We start from the raw sequence: 15,539 nt of genomic DNA on the forward strand, positions 1-15,539 counted from the left end.
GGGGCACCCACAGCTGCTCTGGGCAGCCTGTGCCAGTGCCTCCCTGCCCTCTGAGTGAAGAATTTCCTCCTAACAACTAATCTAGATCTCTCCTCATTCATTACTAGTTAAATTGATGTGACAGAAATAAAAATGAGTTTAAAGGAGAGGAATAGGATTTTCAAATCAGAAAAAAAAAGTCCAAAACAAACAAAACAAAACAAAACAAACTGATCTGTTTTCCTGTTGCTACAATACCTCCCTTATTCACGCTTCTAGTCTAGAAGTCAGCCCAACTACTTCCTTGCCTCTGCCCTTCGATAACCCACTCGAGAAATCGATACAGGTAGCTCAGCACTGCACAGGACAGCTCACAGACCAAGCCATAGGGGAGCAAATACCCACAGCAGGTGATGAAGGAGACCCAAGCCAATCCCCTCCACAGTGACAGAACCAGACAACCTCTTTAGGCTACCTGACTGTCTGACACTTATGTGAACAAATGGAGTCAGATAACACACATTTGGGCTTGATCCAGCATACAGTACTTTTTTCTTCACACGTTTACGGTCTGTTATCTTTTTTTTCCCCCTTATCTCTATAGGAACTCTGCTCCAGAATCTTATCTCCAGCCCTGATATTTAAAGGGAACCTTTCCTGAATTATTATCACAACCGTGCGTTTAACAGAATACACCCATTTAAGTCACATACTTATTTAGACTGGGTAGTGACTGACTGACATCTAATCACTTTGCACTAAGAGCTGTACAAAAGCTTAACTGAAGCTCTTCCCATCCTAGAAAACTTCTAGCTCAAAGACCAAATCCTAAAGACAGCATAGGCTTATTTACAGTCGTGAGTCTCAAGAACTTGGAAAGCTGCTTTACCCCCAGAGCTATATTTAAGCACCTGTATACACATAAGTTCAATTATGTATCAAGTACAGGTAGGTTGCACTTCCCAAGGTTTTCTTTTATTGTTGTAGGCATTTTGTTGGTTTTTTTTTTTTTTTCCTCCTCTCTTCTGAGGGAGAGGTGATTATGATTTAGATCCTAGCCTGGTCAGTGCTTCCACACACTTGCTTCTTCCCATGCACCCCAAGTGCATAACTGCTCAGAAAAATCAGTGGCATTCTGGCTAGCATTAGATTTTAGCATTGACCTAGAAGAAAGCTTTCATGCAAGCCATCAGGAACAGGGGGAAGCTGAAAAGAAGACATTTCACTTTAGGACACTGCTTTATCATGAGTCTCTTTCTATTTAGTACTCAGAGCTGCTCGTAAGATCACTTGTAACACATCTCAGAGGTCCTCACATCACAGAGCAGACTTTATTAACAGCAGGTGCCAAGAACCAAGTAGTCTGGTAGAGTTGCCCTAGCAACAGTTATAATGCATCAGAGAACTCAATCTCAAAAAAGTTTGAGGAATCTTTATCTACATAGCATCCTGTCTTAAAGTCACCCATTAGCCTTTTTTTTCTCAAAGACCTGTTTATCCATGGTCATTAACTTGAGCTTTTTATTTTTAGTACAAGCAGAAAAACGTTTTGTTTCTTATGATCCCAACTTTAGGAAGCTGAAACACTACAAAGCTGTTACCTGGTGTAGGCCATGGCCAAGTGCCATAGTTTGAGGGCAGAGAGTGCTAGGTGGGGAAGGATCAGGAAGCAGCATTTCCAATATTTCATTCCTGCCCTGTGGTAAGGGGCAGACACAATTTTGGCTTAAATCTGTCTAGAGTTAAGTATGGGGTGGTACTACCAGCAGCTGGGAGAATAAGCCAGTCTAGTACCATCTATTGTATAGGTTTAATATGCATTTCATGTCTTCACATTCAGGCTTACATGTAGAATTCAATCCTCACAATTCAGACACAGCTGTGGTTCAGTCACTGCAATCTAGAAAGTGAGACTTCTGAGCAAGACTGAGCAGATTTATCTCATCAGAATTCATCCTACAGATATTTCCCATTGTTAGTTAGGAAACTGCTCAGTAGCAAACTTCAGTATTAAATTTTTACTCTTACCTGGGGTTCACAAATTCAAATATGGGGAAAAAAAAGACTAAGCAAACACCTTCTCTTCTGTAGTACTGCATTTGGATATAATACTCTATAAACATTCATTTACACACCTTTCAACTTTCAACAAGCTCTTACCTGGACTTGTCTCAATGTATGGAAAAGCAATAAACACCTAAGTCTTGCATACAGGGTGGGAAGTGCTTATTAGCTACCATTTTACTCCTACTTTTTTTGCCTGACCCTTTCACTGGCACGATTACTCTAAGTAGAACGCAGAATTCTTAACCAGTAAAAAACAATCAGACAAAATGATAAATATTGCTTTATTAAATTACTTTTATACTTCTACAAAGAAAATTTCTGATTTCCGTTACAGAATTACATGAAGAAAAATCATTGCTGTCTCCACAGTTATCTAAATTTAGATACAAAAAGGTTGTAAAAAGACCGGCCTGTTCAAGTTACATTAAAAAAAGGCAGAGAATAGACAAGTTCCCTCAGGAATCTTGAGGCTCAGAAATATAAAGTCCTATAATACAATGAAATTAAGGATTCAGCAATGTGTTGAACAATTGTAAACTGTAACTGCACTAGTGGACCACATTATTCAGCAGTTTCCTTAAAGGTATGAACTGTGAACTGAACAAAAAGTGTAGCTGACACAGCAGACCTCATTTAGTTGCTCTCCCTTTTACACCCTCCAAGTTAAAGCTGTAAGATCAGCATTCAACATTTAAATGATAGGAAGGAAACTTGCCTCCATAAATATCAGAAATTCCTCCATTTCATAACTATTTATATAAAGTAACTAGCTGTTACAAATCAGTTTCAAGTACAACAGGTGGCTGAGGCAAAATAATCAAAATCAGATCATACACAATTTTACTGTAAATACAGTAATTTGAAAGGTAAACACATAACCATAGCACTGACAACGTATCAATGCTGCTGTGTTATAGACGCGATGTGTCAGTAGAAAATTAGGATGTCTTTATTATCAAAATTGAGGACATTCATTCCAGTCTCTGGTAATCTAATCTTAGTGCAAAACAGATGCTAAGACATATTTAGCAAAAAAGGTGATACGTTTAAGGCCAAAACTTTGTTCAGTCATCACTATCACTTCCAGACTCACTCAGCTGCAAGTCATTTCCTAAAAAAAAAAAAAAGTCATATTAGTCATTTTCAAGGAAACACTTTTCTTCTTTCGAGATTTTTCCCCTTTACCAATTAAAGGCTTACAAAAACTAATACCAGGCAGACTGCGAGAGAATAAATAGGTGTAGAACCTAACTCCTCAGTGACAGAGCCTTAGAGAGACCACATTTCTACAATTTTCAAATCTTAGCAGGAAAGGCATTAACATATTTGTCACAAAAGCATTTAATATCACTGGATAACAACAGATGACACCTAGCTATCCTTGCTACCCACATTTTCATGCTTCATAAATGGGAACACTGCTGGTGAATGCAGCCTTGCAAAAAAAAAGTTTTTTTTTTTTAAACTTCTGAATGCACTCAGCTGTGCTTGAAAACAAAGTGATGTCTCAATCAAGAGCAGCAGTTCTTTGATGTACCTTTTAAAGATGTATCAGTGACCTACTATTTCAAACAGGTTTTGGAACAAGTGAACAAACAAAACATCAAACGCAATTTTACCCAGCGCTTTAATTTGGAGGCTATGTATATATTTCAAAATGGGAAAGCAAGAAGAAAGACTACATTGTGCTTGCAATGGATACCCGTAAGTTTAGTGGGGTGGGAGTGAAGGAATCTTTCCAGGATCATAGATAACTAACAACAACAAAAAATACAGCAGCATGCTATATAGAATCTACATCGTATCAGCAGTTTCCCACATATTTTAAGAATTTCTTCCAGCTAGCATGCTTTTCTTCACCCCTCCCTTGCCAAACAGCCATGAATAAAAAAGAATGCATCTCTTTCATTGAACAGAAATGGCCTAAAAAACAAATAGAATGACTGAAGCTGAGTAGGCACAGTATTTTTACATTTTTGCTACAGCACCCTTCACAGATCACTTTTGCAGATGGATAAAAGAACAACCTCAACAGGGTAAAACCAGCGAGACATTCAGATCATATCTTTTGTTATCAAGCATATCATTTTTGCCAGAACACTGAAGTCTTTAACATGGCTGCATTTAGCCTTCCTTCGTTTTCCACTATGTCATCACTAAAGCTTAGAAAGTGGTACATGAAGCTCTGCAACAAAGCCGAAAACACTGTTTATATAAGACAAGAATAGTGAAGAAGGCTCTTTCCAGCAATCTATGAAGTACTACTGTAGTCTTTTTTTTCCAATCCTAAAAGCCAAAACATTTACAGCCACATTATTTTCTGTTAATTTTTTTTTGAAAAAAAATATGTCAAGAACGATTCAGGACAATACATTATCCTGAGAAATAATATTTGAAGGCAGATAATGGCATTAGCAAATTAAACTCACGCATTTATCACTCAAAGGAAAACAAAGAGTTCTTGGAACTCCCAACCCTATTATTCACTACCTGCTATGGGAGATCGCTGGAGTAAGAACAAGGAGATAACCTTCCAAAGAGTGACTCTGCAGCCTTTTAAAGTTATTTCAACATAGTTAATAAAAATTACACAAACTGTGTAACACTAGCCAAAAATACCAGTGCTTGTGAAAACCAGCAGATGGGAAAAGCGAGTACTCCGAGTTCCAGAGTTAGAAGTGATGCATTAGGATATATTTCAGGGTTACGAAAATGGGCCAGAAACTTTCCCTCTCTCTAAAAAACACCTTCAGAGAGATGGCAAAATAAAAGAGACTAGAGTTGGGAGTTTTCAGGTGGGTTTGTTGCAAGAATAGAAGTTTCATTTAACTAGGGCTCTGAAGAAGCATCTACGCTCAATTGTACTTTGCAGGCAGCAATACAGTGGGTAAAAACGTGAATTCAGTCTTCCGCAGTGCCAACTGCTTATTAGTAATATCAGTTTATCACAGAATGGTTTGGGTTGGAAGGGACTTCATAGATTCATCCTATTCCAACCCCTCCGCCCTAATTTGATGAAATAGATTATACTGCAAATTATGATGTTTCCTAAACTTTTAGATCAATGGCTACAAAACATTTAATTGAATTCATGAGTTTCCCTGTCCCCAGTAACTTGCATAAGAATGATCGGTGTTTCACAGATCTCGTTACACCAACACCACACAAATACAAAGCAAGTTTCACGACCAGCTGCTGTACCAGCACCAACTATCAAAAGAAGTGAAGTTGTATTGAATGCTGTGTACATAAAACACTGCCCCAGAAGAGTCTGTGTTGATTTTTCTTGGGAAATAAAGCTTTATTTAGCTTTATTTATTTTATTTACTTAAACTAAAAGTAAACAAAACAACGTATGATCAAATATCTACAAAAAGAGATTCATCAGTGCTACCATTTACAAACTGTTACAAGGCAAGTCGTGAGCTTATATAATCAGCTTCTGACAGAAGGAGGGAAGAATCAAGATTTTGGGGGAGGACCTTGCTGCTGAAGGTGTGGGGCAGCTTTGCATCCTGGATTCCTGAGGAGGTAGATGATGTATATCTGACAGAAGTATTTGGTTACCGTGCTCTAGGATACTACCTCCTGTGTCTTCCAAGTTCTACAAAAGTTCAGCTGTATGATTTCTACATGTAAGATGAAACTCTTCTCCCTAACCCTTCCCGCAGCCTTCTGCCTGCATGCGGCAAGCCAAAGGAGAACTTCACTAATTACCCAGCACAGCCCTGATTCTGCAGAGGTGCACAAAAGCAGTCACGCACATCAGTGGACAAACCTCCAAACAGGATTAGACAAGCAAACTGCTTGTGCTGACATTTGTTGCTTCAATATTTTATTTTTGTAAAACATTATTTGAGATGGAAGAGATGACTGTACCAGACCCCAACAGAGAACTCCTGCCATTTCAGCTGGAACCATGTGCTATCCATTTAGTTTCCCCAGGTTTCGCTGTTGTTTTCCCTCTCCTGCCAAATTTCCTCAACAAGTGAGCTGGAGAAACATTCTCCTTGGAAGTGACTTTTTTTGGTCTTTGTCTAGTTGAAGTACGTTTCAAATGTTAGAAGTACTCAAGTTAGGAACAGATTTTTTAAGCAGTAAATAGATCTGTAACCATGACAGAAGTAAATGGAATTAAGCTAAATATCTGTGCAAGATAGACAAGCCCAAGGCTTGATGCTACAAAGGTTCCACCAGTCTACATGGCTCTCAAGCACCATCAAGTCACCATCTCCCCCCGTAATAGCTTTGATGCTGTCATGTTTTATGCAGCATTTTCTCACTATGACTGTTGAAACTAGAGGAGTTGGCCACCTGTACTTGTGAGTTTGTTTCTCAGTTGAAGTTTTGTCAGCTGGGATTTTGTCACTGGGGATAGAGCTTAATCTCGTTTTCATAACAGCTTTATTTAAAGCACGAAGAACGGGAAATCTCATTTGTGAGTAAGGGTTGAAATAAATGGTGTGCTGAAGTTATGCAAATTATGAACATGAAGACATTGTTCTTCACAGTGACAGTAAAATGAAGACAGTGTTTAGTACTTTACCCATGAAGTCACAAGACCTTTCCATCTGATCTTATCTGTTAATGCAGTACACAAATAACCAGCACATATTTGAGTATTTAAATACTAGCTACAAAAAACACCAAACCTGTTCATGCCATCATTAAGCGCTGAAGTGAAAGCAGACTTGCCAGAGTCTAGAATTTCAGTATAATCAGTTTACATATAAATGATAAACCCTACAGTTCTTAGACAGCACACTAGGCTTTATGGGAATCTCTTCATATTGTGACCCTGCAGCTAAGCACCTAATTAAAAATGTACTCACTTTCAAAGCATCACCATAGCTGAACACTCACAGCTTCTACATATGAATACTCCTATTTAGGTAGCAAACTTAAGACCCCACCTACTGTTTTCACCCCCCTTTCCTGTCCAAACTCTCCTTTTTGGACTACACTGAGAATTCAATTCCAAGCTGTGCAGCGACCACTTGAACAACATTGCAGCTCCTCTTCAAATTGCATTTTTAGTTGGTTGAATTGGTGGAGTAAGATAGTATCACCTGAAAGCAAACCACCTCCTCACTTATATGCGGAGGAGAGTTTTGCCCCGCTGTCTGGTGGCACAGTGCCATGAATAATAGTAACTAAAGTAGCTAGGAATATACTCTCTCTTCTGTAATTCAAAGTTTTGCCAGTGTAGTATCTTTCCCGTAGTTTTAACCAAGAAATTATAAGCATATGTTTTGGGAGTGCCCTGTTAGCTCAAGTATTTTCATTACAAAATTACTGTTCTGCAGTCCCAATGTATATAACTGGGAGGAAGCCAAAAAGGCTTAGGAAATATTTTCAACTACCTCAGCTTTAATTTAGTATCTCTTGGGACCAAGAGCCTTCTAGTTCAGTGCCTAATTCAGACCTCTGCTGAACAATCAAACCCTAGCATCACTTCCCACAGTTTTAATTATAACAGAGACATACTTAAAAACAATATGGTTTCCTTTCAGCATCTCGATGTCTGGAATTGTGTACTAAGAAAAGAACAGCCTTTGTACTTACGTAGTGTATTCATCATATGACCACTGCTCTCTTGGGATCTGTTATGACTGGCATCTTTGTCAGGGACAGCCTGTTGTGGTATGGCAGACACAGTAGGCTGTGGCTGCAAATACGGCATTGACATAGGAAGAGAGGGCTTTGCTTCCTCGTCTTCAGAATCACTGGAACTATTTTCACTACTGGATGAAGAGGATGAAGAACTTTTAGAGTCAGACGAACTGTCAGAGCTGCTCAGCTGGTCCATGATACTGGCTTCTGCTTTTAGCTCTGCAAACGATATGATTTGTTTCTCAGTTAGCAGACATCATAGTTGAAATATAAGACAGACGAAAAATAACAGAAAAATCAACAACAAAAATCAGGTACGTTAGTCAACACGTTACAGCAACTCAAAAAGAAAAACCCTGCAGAAAACTCCAGAACAAAGAAAAGGGTACAAGCAAACATCTAGCCTGTCATGTGGTTTTCTTCCCCCAGAGCTTGGGCATTTTCCCCCTTTCAAGCCAAGCATTAGAACACAGGTAACTGTGCACCCAAATGCTATCCCCACATTAGCCTTTAATTTCTGCAGCTGGCAAGTCTTCTGCATTTTCCTCAGCACCCTAATGATGCCTTTCCCTGACTAAGCACTGCAGTAACAATCACACAGATAAGTTAGCAGCAAGATGTCTGGAGCTGCACCCAAAATGCCTCCCAGCAGTTCAGCAGAGCAACCAACGCGCATGGACACTATGACATTTTGCTGAAAATGCAACGCACACAGAATATCCAAGGGAACTATCTACAGTTTACTATTAGAAAAATTTCACCAAATCCTTATTCTCTTCATAGACTTGTGAAAAAAAAGCTAGGACAACAGGAGAAAGACAAGAAATACTGGAAGTTAACACATCAGTCTGACTCAAATTGCATTCTTGGCAAAAAACTCACCTGACTCTAATATTTAGGATGGCATGACTGGATAGGTTGTGTTGCACGGTATGCGTTTTTAATATATAATAGCTGAAGTCCCGCACGCAAAGAGAGTTAAGTTTTGCAGAAGCGGTGCACAATAATTACACAAAATATGGGTGCTGCTGAAGGGAGAAATCTGAAACAGACCACTGAACCCTGCTGGACTGAGATTTTATACAGCAACTTGAAGAGTTATCCAGGGCGCAGAAATTCATCATCATACAAAATTGTAGCTACCCAGCCATTTGCTAAGACAGCCCTACAAGCACTCAGAATACTTCAGGAACAGCTTTGATATAGCAGACATGAAAAGCAAATAGGAGGGGACCTCATCTCACTTCAAATTTACTCAATACAGAAGAACAGGTTGAAGATGAAAGTGATCGAGAAGAAAGATTGTTCAGAACTTAATCAAGTGAAGAAGGGAGAACAAGAGAATAAGCCTCAACACAAACTTCCAGGAAGCCTCCTAATTCTGCGTTATCAAAGGCCAGTCTAAAGGAAGAAAGGCGTTGAGGAAAACTGACAGTTCCTGAAATATCGTGGCTATAAGTACAAGGAAAAACTAACTTGATGCCAAGGAAGAACAGGAAGTACAATAAAAGACCACACTGGCCAACTGACTCAAACATAAGGAAAAAAAGAGGTAAAAAGTTGGAAGCATCCTGCAGCTACTAAGGGCACGTAGAAGAGAACATAAGCAGATAAAACAAGCTCGAAAAGCTAAAGGTGAAAATTAGGACGCAGCTAGCACAAAGATCAAGAAGTCACTTCAAAATTAATTCTAGAGGACTGATCTACCACCCAGCTGGAGGCATAAGCTAATCAAAATGTAACCCAAATCCTATGCACTTAATGCCTCTTCCTCCCTGCTCTCACCTGTGACCAGTAATAAAAGAAAAAGCTTTAAGTAAAAGACTAGCAATTAATACCAAAAACTGAGTAATGGGATCTTTGCCTTGAATTTTGAAAGAACTTAATTCTCACAGAAAATTTAAATTTAATATTTTCAGTAAGGGAAAGAAGGGCTATACACATAGTGGAGGACAAATGCAGAATGACCTTCCCCCCGCCCCAGAAAATGAAGATAGCAACAAGTTCAAAGCAGTGTACTTAAACAGGAATAGTCAGTTACACAACCACAGGATGAAGCATGATTAAGCAGGCAACACCTCTGAAGAGCCTGCGAGTTACGGTGGGTCGCTAAGCACAGCCCTACTGTATCGTGCTGGTGCAGAAGTGACAAGCATTAAACTGGGACGTGATCCTATTTGGTCTTTTCGTATGAAAATATATAGTACCTGTCAAACATTCGTCTTACTCGACTCAGCACTGCTAAAACCCTAGATGAAACTAACTCATTTTAGGCGCTACACTTGAAATTTTTGGACTAGTTGGAAGACAAGAGAGTGACAATGATTCAGGGATCTAGAAAACTTAGCTTCTAAGGAAAGACTGAACCAGCTGGCATCGTTTTGCATAAAGAATCAGAAAGACATAGGAGCTACTGAGTATCTGAAGCACTGCTTAAAAGCAGCAGAGCAATCTGGCCTATACCTGCATGATAAATATTAAAGTAGTAATGGGCTTACTGTCAGATTTTATTTATTAGGATAACCTGAACTGTAAGGAGAACAAAGCCTTGGAGCAGATGCGGGAAAGAACACATGATCTGTCACCAGAGAGCTCAAAGAACACATTAAAAAATGTTAGAAATCTGACTTTAGGATAGAAGGATGGTCTAGATGACCTTAAAAGGTCCCTACCAGCCCTGTTTTTCAATTACTCTGCATTCTTTAGTAACCGTCAAAATCAGACTGGCAGTACAAAAGAATTTGATGTGTTTTGGCAGCCACTTTGGTGCCTTGCAACATTCAACACTCCCACTACCCCCAAAACAACCAAACACCAAGAAAAAGCGTCATTTTATCCCAGGCGCTCAGGTTCTTTGTCTTTGCAACTTAGGATGTATTCTAGTACTCTTCTGTAGTATAAAAATTTCTGGCCAGAGTTTAAGCCCCAAATGAAAAAAAACCTTTATAATGACACATCTGAAAAACCTGCTTGAAGGAATTCAAAGCATCTTGGGAGATAGACATCAATTCCGATCAATGAAACTGCCACCTGGTTGCATTTCTCTAGCAAGTAATTACCACCTGCCATTTCCCTTGTCCTCCAAAGTAACAAGGCCTGCTCCTAAACAAAACACGAGCGTCTCACCAAACCAGTGTCTCAAGAATGCTGTACACAGCACTGTTCAAGGGTTGATTTATGCAGGCTTTTAGCTGTCTTTTCCACTTGAACATCATCTTTCACGAGTCCCATCCGGTAATTTACAGTTTGAGATGTAAAGCACCGCAGCCTGTACGTTTGCTGAGTGCAGAGAACAGAACGAGGAGCGATGTCAGAACGGGAAGCGACTGGGTTGGTTTCTGGGCTGCAATACGACCAACTGCATGCTTGATTAAAGAAGCAGCAGAAGAAAGAATCTATAAGACAGCAGGGCGACCCATTGGGTTATTTAGCTGAACGGTTCACCTGATTTTTAACCCTACTAAGTCTCAAATACTCCTCAGTTATCATTTGAGCCAGAGCAGTCATTTCTGTACATGGGTAAAGCGCTTATATAGTCAGCTTCTGGGACGAACCTCCTCTTAAAAACAAAGCTTGGCTCTTAAAAACTAATTGCTAGTTAAGAGCAAAGTTTCTAAAACTCTAAACGTGGCAGTGGAGCTTACCTCGTTCGATGTCATCCATAGGAGAAGACAGAAACATCTTTTCTTTTGGCGGAGAATTTTTAACGTTGTTTGGAGTCTTGGTTGCATTTCGCATTTGCTGCTGTTGCTGCTCGATACGAGACTGGACCTTGCTGCTTCCTTCAGCTCTGTGTGCAAAAATAAAATAAAGTTAGTCTAGATGACAAGATGCAAGGAAAAAGGCAGGAGCACTGCACCTCAAGTTATGGAATTATTTGTCTCATGCTTTTCTAAACAGCATCATTAGGTTTCTAGGTACATTATCTTACTGGCATGTAATTAGATATGTTTTTTTTTATTTATTTTATTTTTAAATATGGTGCCAATAACTTGTAAACCCTTTCTTAGCTGATTTGCTATAATACCTGCCTACCCAGGAATACTTCATAGTAATTCTGCTGAAAGCAAGTTCTGTGGATTCAGCAGCAGGAAAAAAAATAATGAACATGTATGGGAAAAAAAACAAGCCACTACTATCACTGAAAACAGTCAATTAAAAAAAAAATCATTGAGAAGTCAGGGAACAGTAGGCAAACTACTTTTCCAAAAAGATTTTTTTTCTCTCCTCTATATTCATCAGGTAATTGTTACTATCTCTTAATAACAAGACATCTTTTAGTGAAAAAAAAATCCTGTTTCTTCTGCTGGTCAGTACTTGAAAGCTGCAAAGTCAGTGTGTTGAGAAAAGAGGCCTTTTACCCTGCTGAACAAGGCTGGGGACCTTCTAAAAATGCTGTTTCAATAAAAACAGTCACGGGCTGAAGCATCTCTCAACTTAGACCCATGAACAAACTGATTTTCATAATGATTAAAGGATAGCTGCTTCTCCTGTAAATCACCCACCTCGTTTTTTTCACAGTGATGTTGCTACTGAGTTTCTCTAGGCGACATTCTCCAGTGTCATGATTGATAATTAAGATACATTCTTTTAGGTAAGGCTTCTTTGAGCCCTTGAACACAGTCACTGGTGGAGTTGAGCCCTGTTAAATCAGAAGAGTCCAGCAGGTGTTACTACTGCAGTCTTTTTTTTGTTATTATAAACAGAAAGCAATCCATTAGTGATGACAAGTTCATTATAAGTAATCATTGCTAGCTTATAAAAATGTTATCAGTAAATTCAAACTAGACTCATCCCAGCCAAAAGCAGCTGGTGACTGACTGGAGAGGGATTTCACCTGGCTTAGCTGAGCGTTTAATCAGTTTCACACTTATTTCCAAATGAGAACACACTCACTGTAGGACTCCTTTTACCAAAAGGGGTTTCAGTAATCACATCAGCAGAGCAGTAAAGCATGGCAGGTAGTAAATTTTCCCTTTCCAGTCTTTCCTGCTTTAGAACTGCACTACAGCAGTAAATACCAAGGGGAAACTTGCACTGCCAACATCCACACGAAGCTCTGCTGTGTACGCAACACTTCAGGGTCATCCTACAGCATATTTCCAACGCAGCGAGTACACTTAAAGCTACAGCACAGCTGTCCAACCTGTAGGTCCTTTGCAACTTTGCTCTTTTAGAACAATTATTTTTATACTCTAAATGTTACACCGTCAGCTGTGAAACAGCATTAAAGCTTCACATCCTTCTATACTCAGCATGTATTTATAACAAAATCAGCCTTCCCCTTATGCCTGCCATGCCTCAGCCACCCCACTCACCTCAATATTTGGCAATGTTATCGTCACCTGTTCCCCCTTGCCAACCTCCAGGTCTCCTTCACAGGATGTATCGATAGACGCAGGCTTAAAGTCATCTAAATAGAAAAACCAACTTGGTTATTTGCAGGCTTTTCAGCAATCTTACAATCGTAGACGCCTTCTGAGCAATACAGCAGTTGGAGGCTATTAAGCTAAAACCTTTTTTTGCTAGCGTGTCATCTACCATTCCCCTGAACAAATCACTCCACAAGTCAGCAGAACTCAAAGGCAAGCTGGTTTCTCTCCATACTCAGCGTAAATGTTAACTACCACCTTCCCGATAAAATTAGGAAAGCGCTTTTAGGTGTTAATGGACAGGAAAATGAACTACCTCTGTTCTACTTCAGAAGATAAATCCTTCCTTCCTGTCAGAAAAGCAGTAAGTAGTTCTTGAAAGTTCCTGGGAAGCAGCTCTCCCTCTCTGCTCTGCTCTTGTGGGAACCCCCCCGGAGCCCTGCGCTCAGCTCGGGGCCCCCAGCACCAGAAGGACAGGGACCTGCTGGAGCAGGCCCAGAGGAGGCCACGAGGATGAGCAGAGGGCTGGAGCTCCTCTGCTGTGGGGACAGGCTGAGGGAGCTGGGGCTGTGCAGCCTGGAGAAGAGAAGGCTCCAGGGAGACCTTACAGCAGCCTTCCGGTACCTAGAGGGGGCCTAGAGGAAAGCTGGGGAGGGACTCTTTGTCAGGATGTAGGGATAGGACAAGGGGTGATGGCTTTAAACTAAAAGAGGGGAGATTTAGATTAGATATAGGGAAGAAACTCTTTACTAGGAGGGTGGTGAGGCCCTGGCACAGGCTGCCCAGAGAAGCTGTGGGTACCCCATCCCTGGAGGTGCCCGAGGCCAGGCTGGATGGGGCTTTGGGCAGCCTGGGCTGGTGGGAGGTGTCCCTGCCCATGGCAGGGGGTGGAACCGGGTGGGCCTGGAGGTTCCACCTGACCCACAGCATTCTGTGCTTATAGAAGCATCAATCCGAACCATGGAAGATGTATAAGAGTCACTGGAAACCCAAAGAACAACAGGAATCGCCAGCCCCCATTTCTGATTTCACTATGACATACACGTCAGAAGCTGACCGACCAAAACTCGCGTTTCGGTATGTTCATTTTTGCCCTTTTCAACATCTGAAGTATCAACTAAAAGAAGCTTTAATCAAAATCAAGACACCAATCCTGGTCCTTTTCAGAAGTCTGAGACACTGAAAACACACGTGTGCTCAGGCATCAGCGCTGCAGCGACGTAAGGTGTCATTACCTACCAAGTATTTTTTCCACCCCAAAAGAATTATGGGGGGCTAAAGCCAAGAGGCACGCACAGACCTAGAGAGGTCGGACAGCACCAGGAGGCACGTTATAACCCGCGTGGGCTTGAGCCCACGGCTCCAGCAAGCTGGGCACGGGGCCCACCCAGCACACCGCGGGTCCCACGGGGTGGCAGCTCGGCGCGCTGTCCCTGCCACGCAGCCCGGCACGCACGGCATGGCACGCGCTGCTGGTCACGGCACCCTGCCACCCGGGGAGCTGCTGGGTTCGACACCGCTGCCCGTGGCAGGAGGGCTCGGGGGAGTCGCAGGACGCAGCCCCCGCTGACCTCGCGGTCACAGCAAAGCCCCATAGGGAGAAGTATAAAAGAGAGCCCCAAATTCCTCAGCGGGAATTAGGTGCGATATTGGCTTTACGCTCCAGCAGGCGGGCGGTGAACGCTTCAGGAAGCTGAGGCGCTGGTCTCAGGATCCATGAATTGAGCTCTGAGCTCCGCTGTCACCCAGCAGACGCCTTCGCCCTGTTTGCTAAGCAGCGCTTCGGGGGTCAGAGAGAACCCCCTGCCCGCGGCTGAGCTGCGGGACGCGCCAGTTTGTGCCCCGCTTGTCGGAAAAGGAGATCTCAGACCAGACTTCAGGACAAACCCCCAAGCTACAGACTCAGCAGCGCGCCGTCAGGGTAGGAGGCGCCAGACCCGGGCTCAGCCCACCCCAAAATCGGGGCTACCCTGGCGGGGCAGCACCCACCGAGCCCCGTCCCGCTCCCCCCGTCCAGCCCCAGCCTCCCCCCCCCGTAACCCAGCCCCGAGCCACCCCCGACAGCGGGGCACGGCGGCCGCGCCCCCCACCCCCAGTGCCGGTGCCGAGCCCCTCGGTGCGGCGCCCCCCTCCCGGTGCCCCCCGCAGGGCCGGGCCGGACCGGGCCGAGCCGAGCCCCGCCGCGCTCACAGCGGACGGTGTGGAAGGCGCAGCGCGGCTGCTTCTCGAAGGTCTCGCCCAGCTTCAGCACCCGCTCCTTGGGGTCGAAGAGCGGCGGCGGGGCCGCGCCGTTCATGGCGGCGGCGGGCAGCGCTCACGCGGCGGGCACCGCCCGCACCATGCCCGGCACCGCCACCGCCACCGGGACCGGCCCCGCGCCCGGGCCCGCCGCCGCCGCACATCCCCAGCGCCGCGGGGGCGGGGCCTCGCCGCCGCCCGGCCACGCCCCCTCCGCCCCGAGGCCACGCCCACACCTCCCCGCCCGGCCCCTCCCCTCGCGGCTCGCCT

General features: G+C 43.0%; 1 protein-coding gene across 1 annotated transcript; it reads right to left on the minus strand.

Moving 5' to 3' along the window:
• Positions 1-2,313: 2,313 nt before the first annotated feature.
• On the minus strand, positions 2,314-15,431 carry EAF2 (ELL associated factor 2). The gene is made up of 6 exons (XM_040561774.1): positions 15,222-15,431; positions 12,978-13,072; positions 12,165-12,301; positions 11,304-11,449; positions 7,612-7,878; positions 2,314-3,157 (listed from the first exon to the last, which is right to left on the minus strand). Exons 1-6 carry the CDS (start codon positions 15,325-15,327, stop codon positions 3,111-3,113), a joined length of 798 nt encoding a protein of 265 aa, XP_040417708.1. The 5' UTR covers positions 15,328-15,431; the 3' UTR covers positions 2,314-3,110.
• Between the last annotated feature and the right edge of the window lie 108 nt (positions 15,432-15,539).

Source organism: Cygnus olor, chromosome 6 (genome assembly GCF_009769625.2).
Source record: "Cygnus olor isolate bCygOlo1 chromosome 6, bCygOlo1.pri.v2, whole genome shotgun sequence".
Taxonomy (NCBI): Eukaryota; Metazoa; Chordata; class Aves; order Anseriformes; family Anatidae; genus Cygnus; species Cygnus olor.

Excerpts from the sequence above, each read along its gene's own strand:
- EAF2 (XM_040561774.1), bottom strand. The coding sequence starts at position 15,327 with ATGAACGGCGCGGCCCCGCCGCCGCTCTTCGACCCCAAGGAGCGGGTG. Across the intron at positions 12,302-12,977 it reads TAACATTGCCAAATATTGAG|GGCTCAACTCCACCAGTGAC; the intron begins GTGAGTGGGGTG and ends CTGATTTAACAG. Across the intron at positions 3,158-7,611 it reads TCATATGATGAATACACTAC|GAAATGACTTGCAGCTGAGT; the intron begins GTAAGTACAAAG and ends TTTTTTTTTTAG.